General features: G+C 41.5%; 1 protein-coding gene across 1 annotated transcript in view; it reads right to left on the minus strand.

Moving 5' to 3' along the window:
* Positions 1 to 20809: 20809 nt before the first annotated feature.
* The window catches only part of RHOBTB3 (Rho related BTB domain containing 3), a 56140-nt gene continuing 52563 nt past the window's right edge, over positions 20810 to 24386 (minus strand). The window contains exon 12 of the mRNA XM_082836782.1: positions 20810 to 23668. Coding sequence (XP_082692908.1) covers positions 23553 to 23668 — 116 coding nt within the window. The 3' untranslated portion in view covers positions 20810 to 23552. The remainder of the gene's footprint in view (positions 23669 to 24386) is intronic.

Consider the following 24386-nt stretch of genomic DNA (forward strand, 5'->3'; position numbering starts at 1 on the left):
GTGAAACTTGGAATAGTCTGTACATAAAATTACAAGTTGTGGGGCTTCCCTGGTGGCGCAGTGGTTGAGAGTCCGCCTGCCGATGCAGGGGACACGGGTTCGTGCCCCGGTCCGGGAGGGTCCCACATGCCGCGGAGCGGCTGGGCCCGTGAGCCATGGCCGCTGAGCCTGCGCGTCCGGAGCCTGTGCTCCGCAACGGGAGAGGCCACAACAGTGAGAGGCCCGCGTACCGCAAAAAAAAAAAAAAAAAAAAAATTACAAGTTGTCTTTAAGGTGGGAAGGTAGGGATTTTGCACTGCCTTTCTTTATGACTCTTCCAAGTCATCCTGAGGGCTGAGGATGGATGACCTTTAACCTAATCTGCCCTGGGTTCTAACTCTGGTTAGACTATGGGGACCAGAGGACTCACTCTAGGAATGGAGGACTGACAGCTCCCCGGAAGACCAAATTAGCTCAGCTGGAACCTGTGGCCACCCAGGCTGCCCCCCAACATCTAGAATGCAACCCCCCTGTGTGGCAAGAGTGGACGTGCAAAACTGACTCTAAGTGCCCTTAGCCCACTACTTGGAATATCCCAGTCACAAGCACAGTCGCTGAATGTTTGGAGAGTGCCAGAGAGGGCAAGAGAGTGCAAGGGAAGGAAAGGATGGGTCTCAGGCTGCCTCCAGAAAGGGAAGAATGTGGGTATGTGGGTGGTCCCAGATAGATAAACCACAGGTTAACCAGAGAGGAGCCCTGGTTCTTCTCTCCATCTAGGAAGCCCCAGGCAGGTAGCACTAGTGAGGGTACAGTGTGGCTTTAAGCCACTTTCCCTTTTTTTATAGTCTGATTCCATTTATTTTGTTGACATATATTAATATTCTTTTTCATATTCTTTTCTGGTTTATCACAGGATATTGAATATAGTTCCCTTTGCTATACAGTAGGATCTTGTCATTTATCCACCCTATATATACAGTTTGCATCTGCTAATGCCAAGCTCCCAATCCTTCCCTTCCTCGCCCCTCCTCTTAGGCCACTTTTGAGGCCAATTTATCCCAAACTCTTTGCATTCAGGTGAGGTCCAATGGCTGATAGACTGTCCTTAACCTAACTGAGAAATTCCCCTTGTCCAGATGAGGGATGGATCAACGGATGCAGAGTGTTCCCTTAAACACCCCTGAGCTGGCACAAGAAGGGACATCCCCCTTTGTAAGATTCTGAGGAGTGAGGGATAAGCGTTTCTTACTAAAAGGATGGTCTTTAGTATGAGGACCCTTTCTCCACTGATTATTCTTTGACTGCAGGAGAGTGGGCTCTGTGACCTGCAACCTGGGGAGGGGGTCTCAGGGTTACTGAGAGGGTCAGAGAATATACAGATACTCTGATTTTCCACAGGTACATATAAAGAGGTGCCGCTGCATGTATCTTTCACTGCATCTATATTTTCTAGTATTTTAATAAAGGTGAATAATTGATTTACCCAGTTAAAAGGATTTTGGGGGGACTTCTCTGGCAGTCCAGTGGTTAAAACTCCATGCTTCCAAGGCAGGGGGCCCGGGTTCGATCCCTGGTTGGGGAACTAGGATCCCACATACCACGTGGCATGGCCAGAAAAATAAAATAATAAAAATAAAAGGTTTTCTTGGTCTATTTCCTTACATGGCAGCAGCAGCAGGGAATAAAACATAAATTCATTTCAAGGATCACTGCGTGTACATATAATTATCTATTTAAAACGTTTACTTTTTAAAAAAGCATCCTAACATTGATAATAGCTTTTGATTATTACTGTTGTCTCAGTCGATGGTTAAAGCACAATGACTACATGTGGAGAGGCTGTGGCCTGTCCCATTTTTTAATATTGAAAAAAAAGAGGGGTGTCTACAAGTTTGGAAATATTGGAGACTAGTTCCCTGTATCAAAGAGAGGGCTAACACTGGTCCTCCTCCGTCTTCCTACTTATACAGATCAAAATCTAGAAAACAGCTGCAGAGTAAAGGTAGTATCAAATAATGGTTAACTCATACCAAAATCAAGGTATGGGTTTTATCCCATGTTTCCTAGGCATTTTAAAGAGGCTATATAGTGTCCCCTTTGGTTGAAACAGGTGAAGGTGAGAGTCTGCAGGGTACACTGATGGAAGAAGCTTGGAAAGACCCAGCTGCACACACTGGGTGCCAAGCACTTTCTAAGGTTTGACCATGTTTTCACTCATGTGATCCTCACAGCAGCCCTATAAGCCAACTAACATGAGTCATTGTCATTTCCATGCTACAGATGGCAAAACTAAGGCGCAGAGAGGTTAAGTTGCCCAGGAGCTCTCAGCAGAGCCAGGATTCGAGCCCAGCAGGGTTCCAGGAGCACACAGCACTGCTCTGCCTTTAACCAGGGCTTTCATTGTAAAGGGGACTGTGTTTCCTGGTTTAATGGAATGACCAAAGGAGGGCCTCCCTGGGCCTCTGGGTTCTGAGCCACAGCTTCAAGGAACAACTTGATACTTCTCCAGCATGGACTGTGCTCGAGGTCAGTGTTCCTCAGAGTAGGTTCTTCAGAAAACTGGCTCCATGGCATGTTGATAAATGGTACACGAGGAAAGGGGCTTCATAGTCAAATGCGTTTGGGAAATGCCGGGCTACGTGATGTGCCGGCCTGCAGGACTTGCACTCATTTTGAGAGTCCGGGCCTTTTATCTGATAAACTTTTTTTGTGTGTGGTATGCGGGCCTCTCACTGTTGTGGCCTCTCCCGTTGCGGAGCACAGGCTCCGGACACGCAGGTTCAGCGGCCATGGCTCACGGGCCCAGCCGCTCCGCGGCGTGTGGGATCTTCCCGGACTGGGGCACGAACCCGTGTCCCCTGCATCGGCAGGCGGACTCTCAACCACTGCAACCAGGGAAGCCCTGATAAACTTTTTAAATGTATGTTACTGAGGACTTCCAGTTTCCAATTCGGCATGTAAGATGCTTGGAAGTTGCCACTCCATCCTAACAAAAAGTGAAAAGCTGAATAACTGAAAAATCAATAACTCTTCTTAGATCCATAAGAGAAGTGAGGTCATAGAGCAAACCAGTGCCCCCCAAACTGGGGAGACTGACAGGCAGATACCGAGAATCTCAACTTATATGAGAATTAGTGCTGGGGGAGGGGAACCTGAGCTGTGATCCAGGAACGGCTGGAGGCTCCATGTGGACCACGCTCAGAGCTAAAAACTCCAAGGGGACCCAGTCATCAGAGGGTCCATGCTTTTGTGAGTTTTACCACCTGGAGTTCTAATGAGGTTCTCACAGTGAATGCTGGAGGGAAAAGCCCTCATGCTTTAAGCAGGGGGAGCAGAAAAGGAACCATTTGGAAATAAACCAGAGCATTCTGTCTTTCTTAACAAGGTCTGTTTTTAAGAGTTAACTCTCTAACTACAGCCTAACGTTCTGGGGTTTTATCAGAGCCTAACTGACCTGGGGGAAGGGAAAACCCCAACTCCAGCTCCCTCTGGCCTTCCTTAAGGGAAAAGGGAAATACCCAACTCCATTCTAGCCACCCTACTCTACTTAGACAGGGCAACCCACCCCAGGGTGTGGGCACCAAGAAGCACATGTGAAGCTCACAGGCTCCCTAAAAAGACTGAGACCTAATCAAAGGGATGTAACAGGCTCCCCTCCTTCCACACATCTTACCACCCCATTACTAAATACCTACTTAACAGCAGTTACCCAGTTCATTGTCTCATGCTATAGAGAAAACATTTCTAGTATATTAAAAGGCAAAAACCACTGTTGGAAGAGATAGAGAAGCATTAGGCAGGGCTGTTGGAATGATCAAACTGGGAATTTAAAACAGCTACGATGAACATGCTAAAGGCTATAATGGATAAAGTAAACCACATGAAAGAACAAATGGGCAATGTAAGCAAAGAGATGGAAATTCTAAGAGCCAAAAAGAAATGCTAGAGACCAAAAACACTGTGACAGAAATGAAGAATGCCTTTGATGGACTCATTAGTTCACTTGACATGTTCTATGATCTGAATGTTTGTGTCCTCCCCAAACTCATGTTAGAATCCTTATACCCAATGCAATGGTGTTAGAAGGTGGGGCCTTTGGGAGGCAATTGGGTCATGAGGGTGAATTAGTAAATTAGTGGGATTAGTGCTCTTATAAAAGAGATCCCACAACACTCCCTTCCACCACGTGAGGATGCAGTGAGAAGCCGCAGGCTATGAACCGGGAAGAGGGCCAACACCTTGATCTTGGATTTTCCAGACTCCAGATCTGTGAGAAATAAATTTCTGTTGTTTATAAGCTACCCAGTCTGTGGTATTTTGTTATAGCAGCCCAAACTAAGACTGAAGAAAGAATCTCTAAGCTTGAGAATGTCTCAAAAGAAACCTCCAAAACTCTGCAGGAAAGAGAGTGGGACACGAAAGGATGGTCACATCCCAGGTCATGTCTGAGTCCCTGGGACGGCCGCCAAGTGTGGGTTCTTGGCTTCGTGCAGGAAAGAATTTAAGAGCCAGCCACAGCAAAGTGAAAGAAAGTTTATTCAGGGAGAAACACACTCCATAGACAGAGTGTGGGCCATCTCAGAAGGTGAGAGAGGCACCAGGGTATGGGGTTGTCAGTTTTTATAAGGGTGGGTAGGAGTAGTATGCTGGCTATTTTGGGGAAAGTGTGGGGATTTCCAGGAATTGGGCCACCACCCACTTTTTGACCTTTATGGTCGGTCTTGTAACTGTCATGGCACCTGTGTGTGTGTCATTTAGCTTGCTGATGTGTTACAAAGAGCATATACTGAGGCTCAAGGTCTAGTGGAAGTCAACTCGTCCACCATCTTGGACCTAGTTGGTTCTAATCAGTCGTGTCCTCTGGCTATGTCATTCTTGTAAATGTTGTGCCCTACCCCCTTCCTGTCTCATACTGAAAAACCCAGAACAGGATATCGAATAACTATGGGACAACTACAAAAGGTGTAAGATATACATAATAGGAATACCAGAAGGAGAAGAAAGACAGAAAGGAACAGAAGAAATATTTAAAGCAATAATGACTGAGAATTTCCCCAGACACCAAACCACAGATCTAGAGAGCTCAGAGAACACCAAGCAGAAAAAAAATGACGAAAAAACCCACTACACCTAGACATATCATTTTTAAACTGCAGAAAATAAAAGATAAAGAAAATATCCTGGGCTTCCCTGGTGGCACAGTGGTTGAGAGTCCGCCTGCCGATTCAGGGGATGCGAGTTCGTGCCCCAGTCCAGGAAGATCCCACATGCCGCGGAGCGGCTGGGCCCGTTAGCCATGGCCGCTGAGCCTGCGCGTCCAGAGCCTGTGCTCTGCAACAGGAGAGACCACAGCAGTGAGAGGCCAGTGTACCACAAAAAAAAAAAAAAAAGAAAGAAAATATCCTGACAGAAGCCAGAGGAAAAAACACTTTACTTATAGAAGAGCAAAGATAAAAATTACATCTGACTTCTCAGAAATCATGAAGGCAAGAAGAGAGTGGACTGAAACATTTAAAGTGTTGAGAGAAAAACCCCACCAAGCTAGAATTCTGTATACTGGGAAATTACTCTTCAAAAGTGAAGAGAAATAAGGACTTTCTTGGGCAAACAAAAATTGAAGGAATGTGTTGTCAGCATACCTACCTTTCAAGAAATGTTAACAGTCCTTCAGAGAGAAGAAAAATGATATAGGTCAGAAATTTGGAACTACATAAAGAAAGGAAGAACACTGAAGAAGGAACAAGTGAAAAATACTTTTATTTTCCTTATTCATAATTGATCTAACAGATAACAGTTTGTTCAAAATAATAATAACAACAATGTATTTGATTATGGATGCGTATGCATATATATGAGTTTATGTATGCATGAAATGAGTGAAAGAAATGATACAAGGGACAGGAGGGAGGAATTACGATTATTTTGTTATTATAAGGTACTTGCACTACCTGTGAAGCAGTATATTGCTTTTTGAAAGTGGACTTGAATTAGTTGTAAATGTATATTGCAAACTCTTGGGCAACCGCTAAAATAGAGAAGGAAAAAAAAGTATAACTGATACACTATGAAAGAGAAAAAACACAATCAAATAAAATGCTAAATTAAAGCCACAAATGGCAGGAAAAGAAATGGAAAACAAAAATTGGAACAAAGAACGTGGGCAACAAATAGAAGGCTTTAACGAATATGATAAATAATCCAAGTATATCAGTTATCACTTTGAATGTCAATGGTTTAAAGGCACCAATTAAAAGACAGAGGTTGTCAGAGTGGATCAGAAAACAAGACCCAATAAGATGTTGTCTACAAGAACCCCACTTTAAATATAAAGACACATAGAGGTTAAAAGAATGGAAAAAGACATACCATATTAACACTAATCAGAAGAAAGCAGAGCAGACTTCAAAGCAAGGAAAGTTACCAAGGATAAAGAAAGGCATTACATAAAGATAAAGGGATAAACTCTCCAGAAGACATAACAATGCTTAACATGCATGTGCTTAACAAAAGAGCATCACAATACATGGGGCAAAAATTGACAGAACTGCAACAAACAACAGATGAATCCACCATTAAAGTTGAAGACTTCAACACTTCTCTGTCACAAATGGACAGATCCAGCTGGCAGAAAATTAGTAAGGACATGGTCGAACTCAACAACATGATCAATCAACTGGATATAATCAACATCTGTAGACTACATCCAACAACAGCAGAATACACATTCTTCTCAAGCTCACATGGAACATTCACTAAGATAGACTACATTCTGGGCCATAAAACACACCTAAAAAATTTAAAAGAACAGAAATCATACAATGTGTGCTTTTGACCACAATGGAATTAAGCTAGAAATCAACACAGAAAGATACCTGGAAAATCCTAAAATACACGGGGGTTAAGCAACACAGTTCTAAATAAGACGTGGGCCTAAGAGTAAATCTCAAGAGAAATTTAAAATATTTTTGACCTCAATGAAAATGAAAAGACAACTTATCAGAATTTGTGGGGTGCAGCAAAAGCAGTCCTTAGAGGGAAAGTTACAGCATTAAATTCATATATTAAAAAAAAAGAAAGATCTAAAATCAGTCATCTAAGCTTCTACCTTAGGAAACTAAAAAAACAAAAGCAAATCAAACCCCAATTAAGTAGGAGAAAAAAATAATGAGAATGAGAGCAAAAATCAACAAAATTTTTTTTTTTTTGCGGTACGCGGGCCTCTCACTGTTGTGGCCTCTCCCGATGCGGAGCGCAGGCTCCGGACGAGCAGGCTCAGCGGCCACGGCTCATGGGCCCAGCCGCTCCACAGCATGTGGGATCCTCCCGGACCGGGGCACGAACCCGTGTCCCTGCATCGGCAGGTGGACTCTCAACCACTGCGCCACCAGGGAAGCCCTCAACAAAATTTTTGAAAACAGGAAATCAATAGAGAAAATCAACAAAACCAAAAAATGATTCTTTGAAAAGATCAGTAAAATCAATAAGCTTTAGTTAGGTTACTTAAAAAAGAGAGGGAGAGAGGAAAAAAGAGAGGGAGGGAGAAAGGGAGAGAGGGAGAGAGGGAAAGAGAGAGAGAAGAGACAAATTACAGATATCAGAAATGAAAGAAGGTACATCACTAAAGATCCTATAGACATTAAAAGGATAATAGGGACTTCCCTGGTGGCACAGTGGAAAAGACTCCATGCTCCCAATTGAAGGGCCCAGGTTCAATCCATGGTCAGGGAACTAGATCCCACATGCATGCCGCAACTAAGAGTTCGCATGCCACAACTAAGGAGCCTACGTGCTGCAACTAAGACCCAGTGCAACCAAATAAATAAATAAATAAATAAATATTTTAAAAAGGATACTAAAGGAATACTAAAACAAATCTATGCCCACAAACCTAGATGAAATAGACCAAGTCCTTGAAAGACACAACTTGCCAAAACTCACCCAATAAGAAATAGACAATCTGAATAGGACTCTATCTATTAAAGAAATTGAATCAATAATTAATGATCTTCCAAAACAGAAAGCACCAGGTCCATATGGGTTTGCTGGTGAATTCTAATCAAGCATTTAAGGATGAAATTATACCAATTCTCTACAATATTTTTCAGAGAATAGAAGCAAAAGAATTCTTCCTAACTCATTATATGAGGCCGGCATTACCCTAATACCAAAACCAGACAAAAACACTACAAGAAAACTACAGACCTATACGTCTCATGAACATAGATGCAAAATTCTTCAACAAAATATTAGCAAATCAAATCCAGCAAAGTATAAAAAAAATTATACACCTCAATCCAGCAGATTTATCCCAGGTATGCAAGACTGGCTCAATGTTTGAAAATCAATTAATGTAACCAATCACATTAACAGGCTAAACAACAGAAATTACTGATCATATCAAAAGATCTAGAAGAAGCATTTGACAAAAATCCAGCACCCATTCATGATAAAGACTCTCAGTATACTAAGAATGGAGGGAACATCATCAATCTGATAAAGAAGATCTACAAGAAACCCACAGTTAACATCACATGTAATGGCAAGAAATTTAAAGCTTCCCACTAAGATCAGGTACGAGGCAAGACTGTCCCCCTCCTTTACGACATCATACTGGAAGTTCCTGCTGATTCAATAAGACAAGAAAAGGAAACAGAAGGTATACAAATTGTGAATAAAGAAATAAACAGTCATTATTCATAGATGACATGATTGTCTATGTAGAAAATCCAAAAGAATCAACCAAAGAACTCCTAGAACTAATAGGCAGTTACAGCAAGGTTTCAGGATACAAGGGTAATAATATATGAAAGTCAATCGCTTTCCTGTTTAACATAAATGAACCTGAGGATTTTTAAAAAACTCAAAGGGAATTCCCTGATGGTCCAGTGGTTAGGACTCAGCGTTTTCACTTCCAGGGCCTGGGTTCAACCCCTCGTCGGGGAACTAAGATCCCACAAGCAGTGCAACATGGCCAAAAAAAAAAAAAAAAAAAGTCAAAGAACTAAATAACTGGAGAGATATTTGATGTTCATGGATAGGAAGACTCAATATTATCAAGATGTCAGTTCTTCCCAACCTGATCTATAGATTCAATGCAACCCTAATCAAAATCCCACCAAGTTACTTTTGGATTTTACAAACCGATTCTAAAGTTTACACAGAAAGTCAAAAGACCCAGCATAGTCAACAGCAGAACAAAGTTGGAAGACTGACATTATGAGACTTCAAGACTTACTATAAAGCTACAGTTATTAAGATGATGTGGTATTGGCAAAAGAATAGACAAATAGATCAATGAAACAGAATAGAGAACCCAGAAATAGACCCACATACATACAGTCAACTGATCTTTGACAAAGAAGCAAATGCCATGCAACGGAGCAAAGAGAATCTTTTCAATATATGGCACTGGAACAACTGGGCATCCACGTACAAAACAATGAACCTAGACACAGATCTTACATCCCTCACAAAACTTAACTCAAAATGGATCAAAGACATAGATGTAAAATGCAAAACTATAAAACTCCTAGAAAATGACACAGTAGAAAATCTAAATGACCTTGCGTATAGTGATGTCTTAAGATATAACACCAAAGGCATGACCCATGAAAGGAAGAATTGATAAGCTAGTCTTCACTAAACTTTTAAAAGTTCTGCTCTGTGAAAGTATTGGAAGGTGGAGATATTGAATAATATCCTCCAAACTGAGAAGGAACTTTGAGACCAAAAAACAAAGCAGGCAATTCCATAAAGTGTAACTATGAAGTTTACTGGGGGTAACTGACACAGACAGGATCGGGTGTTTGATGATCCAGAGGCATTAGCAGCTGTATGCCACACTGCCTAAAGGGGTACGGGGAATTTAAAGGGGCCGAAGCTAAAAATAGAATCTGACTAGTAGGGAAAATCACATCCTCACTGACAGGAACCAGGGGTCTCATTACCATCTGGTTCAGCAAAAGGCATTCTTCCAGTTTTCATATCAGATGAAGGAAAGGGTAAAAGTTGACAGGGAACCTAGCTGGCTTGGGTGCATTCCTTGTGAGTAGACTAAAGCTCAGTCCTGCAGAGAGGAGGGCAATCCAACTGTGGGCTTAAGGCGGAGCTGACAAAGTGGAGTCAGTGGAGTTCAGCCACACCCAAAACACTGTGAAGGGAATGAAACAACAAGCCAGAGACTGAGAGAAAATATTTGCAAAAGACATATCTGATAAAAGACTGAAATGCAAATTAAAACAACAGGGAGATATCTCTGCACACCTATTAGAATGGCCACAATCCAGAACACTGACAGCAGCAAATGCCGATGAGGTTATGGAACAACGGGAACGCATTCATTGCTGGTGGGAATGCAAAATGGCATACCCACTTTGGAAGACAGTTTGGTGGGTTCTTACAAAACTAAACATACTCTTACCATGTGACCCAGCAATGCACTCCTGGTAATCACACAAAGGAGCTGAAAACTGATGTCCACACAAAAACCTGCACATGGATGTCTATCGCAGCTTCATTCATAATTACCAGAACTTAGAAGCAACCAAGATATCCTTCAGTAGAAGGTACTGAAAATAGACTGTGGTACATCTAGACAATGGAATATTATTCAGTACTAAGAAGAAATGAGGTATTAAGCCCTGAAAAGACATGGAGGAACCTTCAAAGCATATTACTAAGTGAAAGAAGCCCATCTGAAAAGGCTACATACTGTATGATTCCAACTATATGACATTCCAGAAAAAGCAAAACTATGGAGACAGTAAAGATATCAGTGGTTGCCAGAAGTTGGGGGTAGGAGCGATGAACAGGCAGAGCACAGAGGATTTTTAGGGCAGTGAAACTATTCTGTATGATACATGTTGTTACACCTTTATCCAAACCCACAGAATGTACGACACCAAGAGTGAACCCTAATGTAAACTACTGACTGTGGGTGACTATGATGTATCCATGTAGGTTCATCAATTGTAACCAATGTATCACTCTGGGGCCGGGGGGGGGGATGTTGATAATGGGGGAGGCTATGTACGTGTGGAGGCAGGAGGAATATGGGAAACCTCTGTACCTTCCTCTCAATTTTGCTGTGAAGTTAAAACTGCTCTAAAAAAAGTCTATTAAGGACTTCCCTGGTGGCGCAGTGGTTGACAGTCCGCCTGCCGATGCAGGGGACACGGGTTCATGCCACGGTCCAGGAAGATCCCACATGCCGCGGAGCGGCTGGGCCCGTGAGCCATGGCCGCTGAGCCTGCGCGTCCGGAGCCTGTGCTCCGCAACAGGAGAGGCCACAACAGTGAGAGGCCCGCGTACCGCAAAAAAAAAAAAAAGTCTATTAAAACAACAACTATGCTCTTAAACTCACCAAACCCCACACATATACACACTTTCATCTCTCTCCCTTTGCTGAGATATAGGAAGAGGACAACAAGGATAGATGGCAGGGAAACAGCCTCCCTGAGGGGCACCTCCAACTTGAAGGGATAATGTGGGAATGGGTCACAAAGGGTCATAAGCAGGTGAGCCTAACCAGGCCCTAAATCCAGTCTAACTCTTTAGCCCTTCCAGATGTACGAAATCAGCATCTGGGATGTGTTCATAAACAACACAGTCCTAAGCATCAGCGACTGTATAAATGGCATCCTTAACACAAAACTCTCTCAGTCAGTCTGAGATCCTAGGACTCTGTGGATTGCAGCAAGCACGCCTTTACCAAAAGCAAACATACGCACAAAAAGGTGTTTATACTTGCTCTCAGTTTTTATCCAGTTCTGTGGGGCTTCACTGAACCCAGGCCACTGGTTTACAGTAGTTATTAAACCAGTAAGAAAATATTTTTCTAGCTACTCATATTTTTCCTTCCTCCTTCCCTCCCTCCCTTCTTTTATTCTTTTTTTCCTTTCTCTTTCCTCCTTTCTTTTAAAAATAATTTTATTCAGGCATACTTTATAGCTTATGTAATTCATCCATTTCAGTTGTACTATTTAACAAGAGAATGTCCATGTTAAGCTGCACATTTCCTAGAGGAACTGGCCCAAGAACCCAAAATTGCTGCTCCAGGTATATTCTCCTGGAGTAGAAGCCACATGGACATTATTCAAATCCTGGTTAGGCCATTTCTTAGCTGTGTGCCTGTGGCTAAGCAAATCTCTCCAGCTTGGGTTCTTCCTATGAGAATTAAAAGTAACTAAGTTAACTAATTAAATTAAAATTGATTAAAAGGAAAGAGGACTAACAGAGAAACCTCATTCCCTGGCTGTTCGTGCCCTGAAACCAGCTGCCTTCCTCTCTGACACTTCATACCAGGATATGCTGTTTGTTTTCCAGTCATCAGTCTCAGGTTACTTAACTTCAAATATTAACCACAGGGTGGTGTGCTAACCCATCATAACATTTGAAGAATCATGATCAGATTAGACCTTGGAATAGCATCCTGGGAGGAGGGTGGGGATGAAGGTGGGAGAGGAGTGATGACCTGGATGACTCCTTGACCTTGGAGCCAGGACATGTCCAGACTCCATTTGTTTTCCCACATTGCACAAAGCCAGCGGTGTTACAACACCTTCAAAGGGAGCATCAATTCCCGCCTAAGCTGGATGATTTTACATTTTTCTTAGGATGCGTATGGAGGCTGTTTGCTAGTTGGTAGAGCATGTGGGCTTTGCAGTCAGGTATGAGTTCTGCCAGCTCTGCCACTTACTGACTACGTGGCCTTAGGCCGTCACTCACTGTGCTCACGCTAGAATGGAGATACGAGAGCACCTTGCTCACATGATTGCTGGGACAATGTGATCACACTAATCCTTGCAGAGCACTAACTCTGCGCGAGACACTGGTTTCAGCCCTTTACATGTATGATCTCATTTACTCCTCCTAGTGAATCTACGAGTTTGCTACATCCATTAGATCCATTTTATACATGAGCAAAGTCCAGAGAGAGCCTACCTCACCCATCCGCAGTCACACAGTAAAAGATGGAGCCGGGATCTGAGTCAATCTGGGCAATCTGGCTTCGTCACTGGTGTTTAATCACCTCACCAGATGACTTTTCTGTGCTATATATTATCTTTTTGAAGAGGAAATAACATATGCAAAATGCCTGGCACTTAGTAAGAGGGCAATAAATAGTAATGTTGAAATAATAAATAGTACTTCAATTTCCCCAAGCCTCGCCAGCTTATGGAGTTCCTATAAAGAGTAGTAACAGAAATTTCACTCGATTACATCTCTGCCTGCAGGACACGAGCCCCAAAGTCTCCTGAAGTTATCCCTCGGGTGTCTCCTGTCCTTCCACACTCACCCCTCCCTGAAGGCCCTGCCCTTGAAGTCCCTTGAGAGTGGGGCCTCACTCTGCTTCTGTTTTGAGGGGCTTCTCTGCCCCTCCCTGGGGCCAAACCTCTGGTCAAGTTCCTTGGTCCCTAAGCAGAAATGGGGCCCCTGGGCCACAGCAGTCAACACTGTCAACTTGGAGGCCAGTAACTCTGCTGGGTTCTCCATCAACTGTGCCCCATTACATTCAACAGACATTTCTGAAGCAACTATTATGTTTTGGAAATGGTGATAAAAGACACATAAAAATGAAGTAAAATACAAGTAATCAGATGCCTACTAATACTAAGGTCCCATACAAGATCAGCCTTCCTTACCATGTCCATGAAAACTAGTGAGGGATATAAAAGAGGAAGTGTTGTTTCTTACCATATCAATGAAAACTAGTGAGGGATATAAAAGAGGAAGTGTTGTTTTTGTTGTTGTTGGTGGTGGTGGGTACCTACTTTAAGTGATCATCTTCACGTCTGAATTCTTGCAAAGGAAGTTATCCTAACTTCTTCTTTCTAAGTCAAGGAGAGCATGTGAACCGTACCTGGACATTGCAGCACTGTAATCTGCCTTTCTACCCTATTACCAGGGGTTTTACCCATAGCCTTTCAAGGACTTTGGTATGTAGTTACTCTAGACTAAAATGTCGTAATTTACTCTGAGGCAATTCATTCCTCAGAGAAACTCACTATAAATTAAAAAAAACCACCCTACTCCTCTTCCAACAAAGGGGCCATAAGACCCAAGAACCATGACGTGTCCAGTTATCCAGGTGACCCTGGGGAGAGAATTAGACAAGAGATTTCTAGGAAAATATAGTCTACATAAATTTTAATTCTATGAAAACTGCAACTGAGGAGTTTGTAGTTATTTTTCAATAGCCTTAAACTTACTAAAGTACAGGCAAAAGCAAGATACTTCCATTCAAGAGGAGGAAGAGAAAAGCACTCAGAAGTTGGAAGCAAGCCTGTGTGAGGGGACAGTGGTCACCTGCTGCCTATAAAAAGAATTCCCAGGACTCACAAAACTGGTTTAACCAAACTTTGTCCTATGAGGCCCTCTAGAGTAAAAAACATAATTTATTTATGATTGTGCTCCAATATTGTTTCTAATTCTTACAAGGAAGGTGAATATATATTTTTTTAATTGGAAGATAATAAAAAGGTAGACAATTTTCAGGAAAAAAGTAGATTCTGAGATAGTAGTAAAATCTGTCATTATAAACAGAAAAGATTGATGGACTCAGATTTCCTGTTTAAAAGTGCATATAGGGGGCTTCCCTGGTGGCTCAGTGGTTGAGAGTCCGCCTGCCGATGCGGGGGACATGGGTTCGTGCCCTGCTCCAGGAAGATCCCACATGCCGCGGAGCGGCTGGGCCCGTGAGCCATGGCCGCTGAGCCTGCGCGTCCGGAGCCTGTGCTCCGCAACGGGAGAGGCCACAACAGTGAGAGGCCCGCGTACCGCAAAAAAAAAAAAAAAAAAAAAAAGTGCATACAGGGCTGTTTCTAAGTCCTTTCAGAATTTAATTTTACATTAATTCACTGAGAATTCCCAGCCCTATATCATCTGTTGGATAACAGGATAAAAGGCCCAGTACTCAGCATAAGCCTACAGAAAGCCCAAGCTCGACAGAAGATTGGAAGGTCAACGGCAGTGCGAGGTGAGGCCTGCAGGCCTAGTGTGTGATTCTGAGAGTGTCTGAGTCGAGACCCCACCTCCTGAAACCTCCCTCATGGCTTCCCCAACCAGCAGAAATCATCCTGGGATGCTCTGCTCTGCCTGACTGCTCCACAGGCCCAGGCCTCAGCGGGAAACTCTGGTCTTTTGGTCAAACCCTTATGAAGCAGAATTAGCAAAAGGAAGGGAAGGTGAAAGAGCCAGAAGAACTATCAAGAAGACAGAGAGGGACATGGGTCTAGAAGTCAAGTTAAACTGATGGAGGAGGGAGCCCTGGAGTAGTTGGGTGCTTCAGACCCAAGAGACATGGAATTGTTTAGTGGGTTCTCAAGGCCCAACCAAGACTGACAAAATCAGAACTCTGGGGCTGGAGTCCAGGGTTCTGTTTTTATTCTATTTAAACTTTTTAAAAAATGTGGATCGTCTTTATTGAATTTGTTACAATATTGCTTCTGTATTATGTCTTGGGTTCTTGGCCATGAGGCATGTGGGATCTTGGCTCCCCGACAAGGGATCGAACCCACACCCCCTGCACTGGAAGGCGAAGTCTTAACCACTGGACCAGCAGGGAAGTCCCGGGTTGTTTTTAAAAGGCCTTCAGGTGATTTGATGATGGCTATAGTTTGAGAACAACCAGTTTAATGAATTACTAATGTTCAAGGTATCGAGACCCACCCAATCCTCCTTAAAGAGAACAAAGGATATAATTCATGTCATTTTTATATAAGAAAAGAGGTATATTTGTTTCCTTTTGCTGCTTTAACAAATGATCATAAACTTAATGGCTTTAAAACAATACAGATTGATTGTCTTCTAGTTTTGGGGGTCAGAAGCTCAAAATCAGTCTGACTGGGCTAAAGTCAGGATGTCAACAGGGTTGGTTCCTTCTGTAGGCTCTGAAGGGAGAATTCTGAAACCAAGCAGGACCGAATGGGGCTCCAGGGGATGAAAGTCTTTCTACGTCCCCTACTTCCTGTTTGTAGGAAATAGGCTTCATTCAGCCTCTATGACCTTCCCTGAGTTCTAAAGGGCAGCTTCAAACAGTTGCTAAAATCAGGGAAGTGAGAGAATGCAGAGACAAGGGAGGAGCAGTCAAGAAACAACAGTGTAGCCTTGGGGCAGGGTCCTGGTTCCCCCTCAAGGGACGTACATAACAATATCTTTGAGCTCTTCTGCAGAACTAAAACCCCCAACAAATGGAAGATGTTAACTACTGGATGAAGCATTCTTCATTCCAGAAAGCAGGTCACAGTTCAGTATTCTGAGAACCACCACAGATCACGGGATCACCGGATGCCAGATGATCTCTAGATTGAAGGGATGCAGGTCCTGCACGCACCCTGATCCTTATCAGAAATCCCGCCCCTTGACTTTAAGACTCCTCACAACCCTCACCCTCACCACCACCCCCACCCCGGTATGGGATACACTGTTTTGAGGATATTAGCCCGCTGTGGTCCCCTTTGCCTGGCAAAGCAATAAAGCTATTCTCTTCTACTTCACCCAGAACTCTCCGAGGTTCAATTCGGTGCCGGTGCACAGAGGCCAGGGTTCAGCATCGGTTCATTGCCTTTTCCAGCTTTAGAGGCAGTCCTTCTCCCTTGACTCATGACCCCTTCCTCTATCTTCAAATGGTAGCGTCTTTAAATCTCTCATCCCCACGTTGCCTCCTCTCCTCTTGCTCTACTGCCTCCCTCTTTTAAGGGCCCTTGGGATCGAAATGGACCACTCGGGATAATCGTCCCTTATCCAGAGTCTTAACGTAATCATGCCTGCAAAATCCCTTTTGCCATGAAAGGTTAACATTCACAGGTTTGGGGGATTAGGATGTGGATGTTGGAGGGAGGGCATTATTCTGTTGACCATAGGGAGAAAGATGAGACTATGCATTTTCCTTTGCCTGTACTCCCATAAATAAACACTGTAATGATGCATAAAAAACAAAGGAAGGTGATCACCTATGGGAATGTGGGAAATGGGGTGATGAGGGACAGAGATGGGAGCAAGAACTCTCTTCCCAAAGTATACTTTTTGTAGTATTTTGAGCCAGGTAAATATATCACCTATCACAAAATGACAACACTAAAATATAAAAAGAATGAGAAACCTTTTAAATAATGTTTGGCTGTTCTGCTTGAACATGACACATCAGAGACTAAACCACTAGGAACTCTGGAGTAAGAGGAGTTATAGGTATTAAGAGAAAAGTGTTTTAGTGGTGATGCAGTTACTAGGGGAAGAAGAAACAAGAAACAAGATAAAGAAACAAGATAAAAGGATGCACCATTTGGCTTGGATGTGAACAAAACAAGATAAGCACTAAGTCCTGGATGAAGGACTAAGCTCAGCCTTTAAGGAAAAGTTACTGGTTCAGTTTTGGTTAGTTTGTTTTGAGTTAAAGAGTTCTGCGGACTCTCCAGTCCAAGTTGCCAACAGAGGAAGAGGGGCTGAGATCCCATCTCCTTTTCACTTAATTTTTTAAAATAAGTAATATATTGTGTCTACTAAATTGTATTTTCTTAAATAGGAGTAAATAAGAGAGCTCTTTGCTCTGAACATGTAAGAGAATCTCAGATACTCTCATAATAATCTGATCATTACTGAACATTAAGTTGTGATAGTAGAACAGGACAATTAAGATTTTGAGAACACAGCCAGCGCATGCCAGGGAAATTATTTGTAAGCCATTAAACATTATGTGTAACATTGGAGTGGTTTCCCCTTCATTATGCACAACAGAAACTTTTCTGTCCGCCACAGCCCATCTCACTGCTAACTGTCGTGGTCCAAACGCGGGTTGGAAAAGAATTTCCAGACACAAGGCAGAATGTAAAGAAGACAGAATTTATTAGAGGGAAGGGTCACTGCCAGAACAGCGGGCCAACTTCCTAGCAGTCTGCGAGAGTCAAGCCCGAACATGTGCTATTGACCAGTTTTTATAGCCAGAAAACAAAAGAATGGTCTGAGGTGAAAATTTCGTTCACTGATTTGTCGAGGCACATATACCTTCCTTCTATAGGGTGGGAGAGGGACAGGCCAGATGCCTTTCCTTATTTGGGACAGGTCCCGTTGCCCAGGTGGGCTCAGGAATTTTGTAACCATCGCAACATGGTGGGGAGGGCGATTAAGAGTCCGGTAGAGGGTGTAACGCCGACACTTTTTCAGCAGGGTCGTCCTTTGTCCTTGAGCATCATTGTCCTTGGAGCACCACACTAACCTCCAGTGGAGACTCCCAGGCAGAAGTGTCCCCAAGGATCATTTTGTACGTGTTCTGCATCCCCTCAATGACCTACCATTCTTCCAGTCTATCTGTTCATCAACTCCCCATTCAGCCAACCACCTGGGTCACAAAGATAAATCTAGACATGATACCTGCCCTCAAGTTATTACCATAGAGAGCCCAACAATACGTAAATACCTAAAATGCAATAACTGCTGTAAGAAAGGTATGAATAAAGAGCTAAGGAAAGACACAAGCAGAAGCAACTAATTCTTCCTGGGAGAGTCACGGAAAGCAAAAGAGATACGATAATATAAGTGGCACTCTACAGCATATGCTGGAGTTTGCAAAGTAGACAGGAAACGGCAACACAACCCAAGCCATGGGAAGAGCATGAAGTGTGCACGTACACAGACATCTGGATGGACAGTTCTACCTGTCAAGGCAGAAAAGATGGGGCTAGGTTAGGAAAGGCCTTGCTGGCAGTGAGGACTGTGGAGGTTCTCTAATAAGCAATGGGAGTTTTCTAGAAGGGTACGTTCCCAGGTCAGATTTGTGTTAGGAACAGCATTCCAATGGAACTGTGGAGGCCTTTATGGGTTTAGGAGACTTAACTGACAATTCAGGAAACTTCTAGGGAGGAGTTGTTGTATTATATAGCACACATTCCATCCTCACGTTATGGCTGCATGATCTCTCTCCCCCTCCTACCTGGGCTCCTCCACCCTGGAAAGGTCTAATTTTTTAAAATTGAGATATAATTGACATATAACATTATATTAGTTTCAGGTGTACAACATAATGATATTTGCATATACTGCAAAATGATCACCACAAAAAGTCTAGTTAACATCCATTGCCGGACTTGAAGACACGGGGAGGGGGAAGGGTAAGCTGGGACAAAGTGGGAGAGAGGCATGGACATATATACACTGCCAAATGTAAAAGAGATAGCTAGTGGGAAGCAGCCGCATAGCACAGGGAGATCAGCTCGGTGCTTTGTGACCACCTAGAAGGGTGGGATAGGGAGGGCAGGAGGGAGACGCAAGAGGGAGGAGATATGGGGATATATGTGTATGTATAGCTGATTCACTTTGTTATACAGCAGAAACTAACACACCACTGTAAAGCAATTATACTCCAATAAAGATGTTAAAAAAAATCCATTGCTATACATAGTTACAAATTTTTTTCCTTGCGATGAGAACTTTTAAACTCTATTCTCTTAGCTTCCAAATATACAGTATAGTAATATTAACTATAGTCACCATGCTGTACATTATATCCTCATGACCAATTTTGTAAGTGGAAATTTGCATCTTTTGATCCCCTTCATCCATTTCACACTCCCCCCATCCCTTGCCTTAGAGAACCAATATGTTCTCTAAATCTATGAGCTTAGTTTTTTGGGGAGTTTTAGTTTGTTTAAGATTCCATATATATGTGAGATCACATGGTATGTGTCTTTCTCTGTCTTTTTTCACTCAGCATAATATTCTCAAGGGCCATCCATGTTGTCACAAATAGCAAGATTTTATACTTTATGGCCGAATAATATTCCATTGTGTGTGTGTGTATATATATATATATATATATATATATATATAAAACATATTTTCTTTATCCATTCATCCACTGATGGATACTTAGGTTGTTCCCGTATCTTGGCTATTGTAAATAATGCTGCAATGAACACAGGAGTACAGATATCTTTTTGAGTTAGTATTTTCATCTTCTTCAGATAAACACCCAGAAGTGGAAATGCTGGATCATATGGTAGTTCTATTTTTAAGTTTTTGAGAAACCTCCATAGTGGTTGCACCAATTTACCTTTCCACCTACAGTGCACAATGGTTCCCTTTTCTCCACATCCTCGCTAACACCTGTTATTTCTTGTCTTTTTGATGACAGCCATTCTGACAGGTGGGAGGTGATACCTCATTGTGATTTTGATTTTCATTTCTCTGAAAATTTATGGTCTTGAGAATCTCTTCATGTACCTCTTGGCCATCTGTATGTCTTCTTTGGAAAAATGTCTATTCAGAACCTCTGCATATTTTTATTTGGATTATTTGGGTTTTTTGCTATTGAGTTGTATGAGCTCTTTACATATTTTGGATCTAACACTTTACCAGACATATGACTTGGAAATACTTTCCCATTCAATAGGTTGCCTTTTCATTTTGTTGGAAAGATCCAAATTCTCAACCCTCTATTATGTGAACTTGCTTCTCCATTTCTCAGAAGTCTTGCCCCCAGCCAACACTAAAGCCTATAAGGGCTCATTTCTAGGCTACATAATTATCAAAGCATTTTTCTAAATAATTGCAGTTATTTTTGTTAAGAGAAATTCTGCTATCAGCTGTTAAAGGTAATATAAATTTCTTTATCTCATCACACACATCTAGCGTATCAACAACATTCTAAATATTTTACACATAGTGGTTTTCATGAAGCACGATTATGCTTAAGAAATACAAGGCAGAATTCCCAACGTTACTTCAGCAATTCAACAAGGTGAAAATAACTACATGACACTGTGTTGAACTTGTTTTAAAAAAAGGTTTATTTGTTACAAAAATGTTAAATACTAAAACTAAAAACATATAAATTCAGGTCAGGCTATATTAAAATACACACATACCCTTCTTTGCAAAATTACTAAAGATTGAATTAAACAGATGCCTTAAATTAAATAAAATACTCTTGAGGATGTTTTTGTCTAATTAGCTATATCAGTGTAGTGTAGTTTTTAAAACTACAGTTGAAAAGTTCAGCTGTCTTGGAAGTCAAATTTATCCAATTCTTCAGTTTTCTGCTTCTGCCCAATATGAAGCCACCATGCTGGCTTAGAAAGGGTGAATTTCAGCTATGTTACTGAACCTTCTATATTATAAGCCTACTCTCTACAATATGAACACAGAGTAGTCAGAATTATACAAGGGTTATATAAGGTGAAAACCTGGCCCAGAAAGAAAAAGCCTTAGTTCTACCATACAGTATCTTCTCTAATTAAAATGATTGGTAAATATATTGAAGCACAGATCAGCACAAAGCATACATTCATCTAGAAATAATCTTTCAATTAGAAAAACTCAAAAAGAGCACTCATTTCTCCAAGACAGTCTGTAAGGTTTTTTCTAAAAAAAAAATTCTTGTTATTTTAAATTGAGTTAATTCAAAGGTATTGAAGAGTCTAGTCTAATTTGACTACTGTTCTGACTAGCCCAGGAGAGCTGTGACATCGGGGTGTTTGAGTTACTCACAGGTGGCAAAGAACTTTCATAATAAAAACTGCATGCACAGCACCAGCAGAGCACCAGCTCCCAAACCCAACTTCCACTTTTGTCCAACAACCTAGAAACTATCTATGGTCTACTGAAATGCTAAATAGTATTTTCAAGAAAATATTTTGCTTTAAAACTTATATTTTTTAATTTCCTAGATTAAAAGTTAAGATTGACTTAGAATTTTAAGTGTTGTAATTAATGCACGGGTAAGAAAATGCTTATGAAAAGCAAAAGGCTATCACTGTATTTTAAAAGGCCTTAAATGTGAATGAATTTCTAAAAATCTACTACAGTATCTACTCTTTCCGATGCTAATCTTTGTCAAGTGGAATTTGTCAATAGTTGATTAGCTCAAGTGAGTTAAATACAAAAAATAAATGCATTCCAGTAATATTTATCAACACAATCCAATTAAAATCAGGTTTCTTGTAAGATATTTGTAGGGGACTTTTACTGTTTTACTCTGACAGTGTTGGTATACATCCAAGGACTAACTGTATAGTATTGTGTCTATACTATGGTATAAAACTGTTTAATCAAACCTTCGAACAGCTGGAAAAACTATGTGTATTCTAAAGTCACTGGCAATTAAAAGAAAAATATATTCCAATACTGAATTACAGATGAAAATGATGCTAACAACAAACAGTAATCTGGTTTTCCATCTCTCAGCTTGTGAGCTTCTGATGTAACTGTTTCTGTTGACATGTGATACAAGAGAAACTATAATTTTGTCCTCTATCTTAGTACCATTTTCTCTACATGTAACAAGTCTTGATTTATATCCTTTCTCTGAACTTATTAGATAATCTTGAAGGACAAGGTTCATGCTATTCCTCATCAAATACCCTTTCAGGCCTCAGAAAGAATTCACAAAATTCAAGCCACTGACATCCTAATCTTAGTAAATACACTGAAAGAAGAAAAACTCTTGAGCCTTTGATTGCAAATTCTCTAGAAAGCGTCTTTGCCTATGAGCATTTTTAGAAGTGCATATTAAAGTCACACTGGTCAGTCACTTTTACCAACATCCTGGTCTTAGAGAATGATCAAGAAAGTATTCCTCTGTGTAGTGCCAGAATTGTGAGTGTTACAAGGTGAAACCAACATGATACATTTCTCACTTGCCAGCGGAGGTGGCAGAGGAGGGAGGCCATGGGTGGTACAGACTTTCCCATGGGGGGAACCCCATATGATCTCTTCCCTCAGCAAGCTTCCTTCTCTTTCCTTGATGTCAGTGCCTCTTTTCTGCTTTCAGAGATAATAACGTTTGAGCAAGAAAACATACCCTGCTAGGAGATATGCATAATCTGGGGGGCCCAGTACAGAGTGAAAATGCAGGGCCCTTCTTCAAATTTTAAGATGGCGATCGCAGGGCACTGAACTGAGCATGGGGCCCTTCTAAGCAGGAGGCCTTGTGTAAGCACACAGGTTACATGGCCACAAAGCCAGTCCTCTATAGATTTCTTGCCTAATCAGAATCCCAGGGGAGAGACAAGGTAGCTCATTGTTCAGATAAAAACCAGATTTTTTTTTCCATTATGGTTCAAACACTGTCATTGATTTGGAATGAAGTGGCATTTCACTTTCAAAATCCTAGGCAAATTTCTATTCCTAAGACCTCAGCCTCATCAGTCTTCTCCTAGATTTCTCACTATAGAAACAGTCATACTGGGTCTTTAAAACGCCCTTATTTTAATAGAGCAATTAATCAGACATGATGAAATTTCTGTATTAATCCTACATAATTTTTTAAAAATTTAAACATTTCTTAAATGGAAGGGGTATTAATATCACTAAACCAATAGGGCATCTTAAAGGGAAAAATAGCTGTACACAGCCTTATATACTCGGGTGAAGTCTTAATTTCAGCCTATGGTATATTTTGTTCCCTTTTAAGATCATAATAGTAGTTTTTTTCAATAAGAACTAATAAGCATATTAAGCTGTATGGTGATTTTTTTTTTAACTCCCATACTGGTTGCAGTCACAAGAATTTTCCTAGAACCCAGAAGTACCCCATTCTTCATAATAACAAGAAAAAGTGTGTGTATATAAAAACTCCAGGGTTACATTACTAAGCAACGACATTTCCGGGAGTGAATATACTTCCTGTATTCCGCAAGCTGCTTCAAGTACATATTTGATGGCCATCTGTGCTTTTCAACAAAACTGCGTTCTTCCACTAAAAGTTTCAGAAAAAGAATATTAATTGAATATATTTTATTTGGGATCAAGTTTCGATATTAACTATTGGTTTCCTATGTAATAGGTGAGATCCAAGCTCTGCTGTATACTTCCTCCCCTCCCCTCAATCAGTCATCAGTATTTATGTTATTCTGTGATTCACAATTATATACTGTTTTAGTTTTTTTCCTTTAATTAGTTTTCTTTGTAGCTAACTCAGCCTTCCAAACTCTTTGAAGTCCTCTCAATTCTGTTTTCCACGGGGCCACAGTTATCAGAGGATCTAGCCATTCCTATGGGGGTGGGGGCGGTGTTCCCCTGGAGACCCCTCTCTCCACAGCCCTGTACCCTCTTGCCTTCTATGCCTGCTTCATGCTTTTGCATTGGATCCCTCCACTCCTGGACTCCAGATTCTTCACTCTGTTTTCTCTAGTTTTGGTGAAGCACAACTTTTATTAGCTTCCTGAAGCAGAGTATGCATAAGAAGTATTTTTGAGACCTTGCTTGTGATGAAACATCTTTAATCTGTCCTTACACCCAATAGATCACTTGGTTTGGTATGGAATTCTAGGTTGAAAATTTTCCCTCAGTATGTTGAAGACAGTACTCCACTGCTTTCTAGTTTCCAAGGCTGTTAAGAACTCTACTACCATTCAGATTCATGGTCGCTGATAAGTGATCTGTGGGTTTTTTTATTCTGTAAACGTTTAGATTTT

Source organism: Leucopleurus acutus (genome assembly GCF_964270905.1).
Source record: "Leucopleurus acutus genome assembly, chromosome: 3".
Classification (NCBI taxonomy): domain Eukaryota; kingdom Metazoa; phylum Chordata; class Mammalia; order Artiodactyla; family Delphinidae; genus Leucopleurus; species Leucopleurus acutus.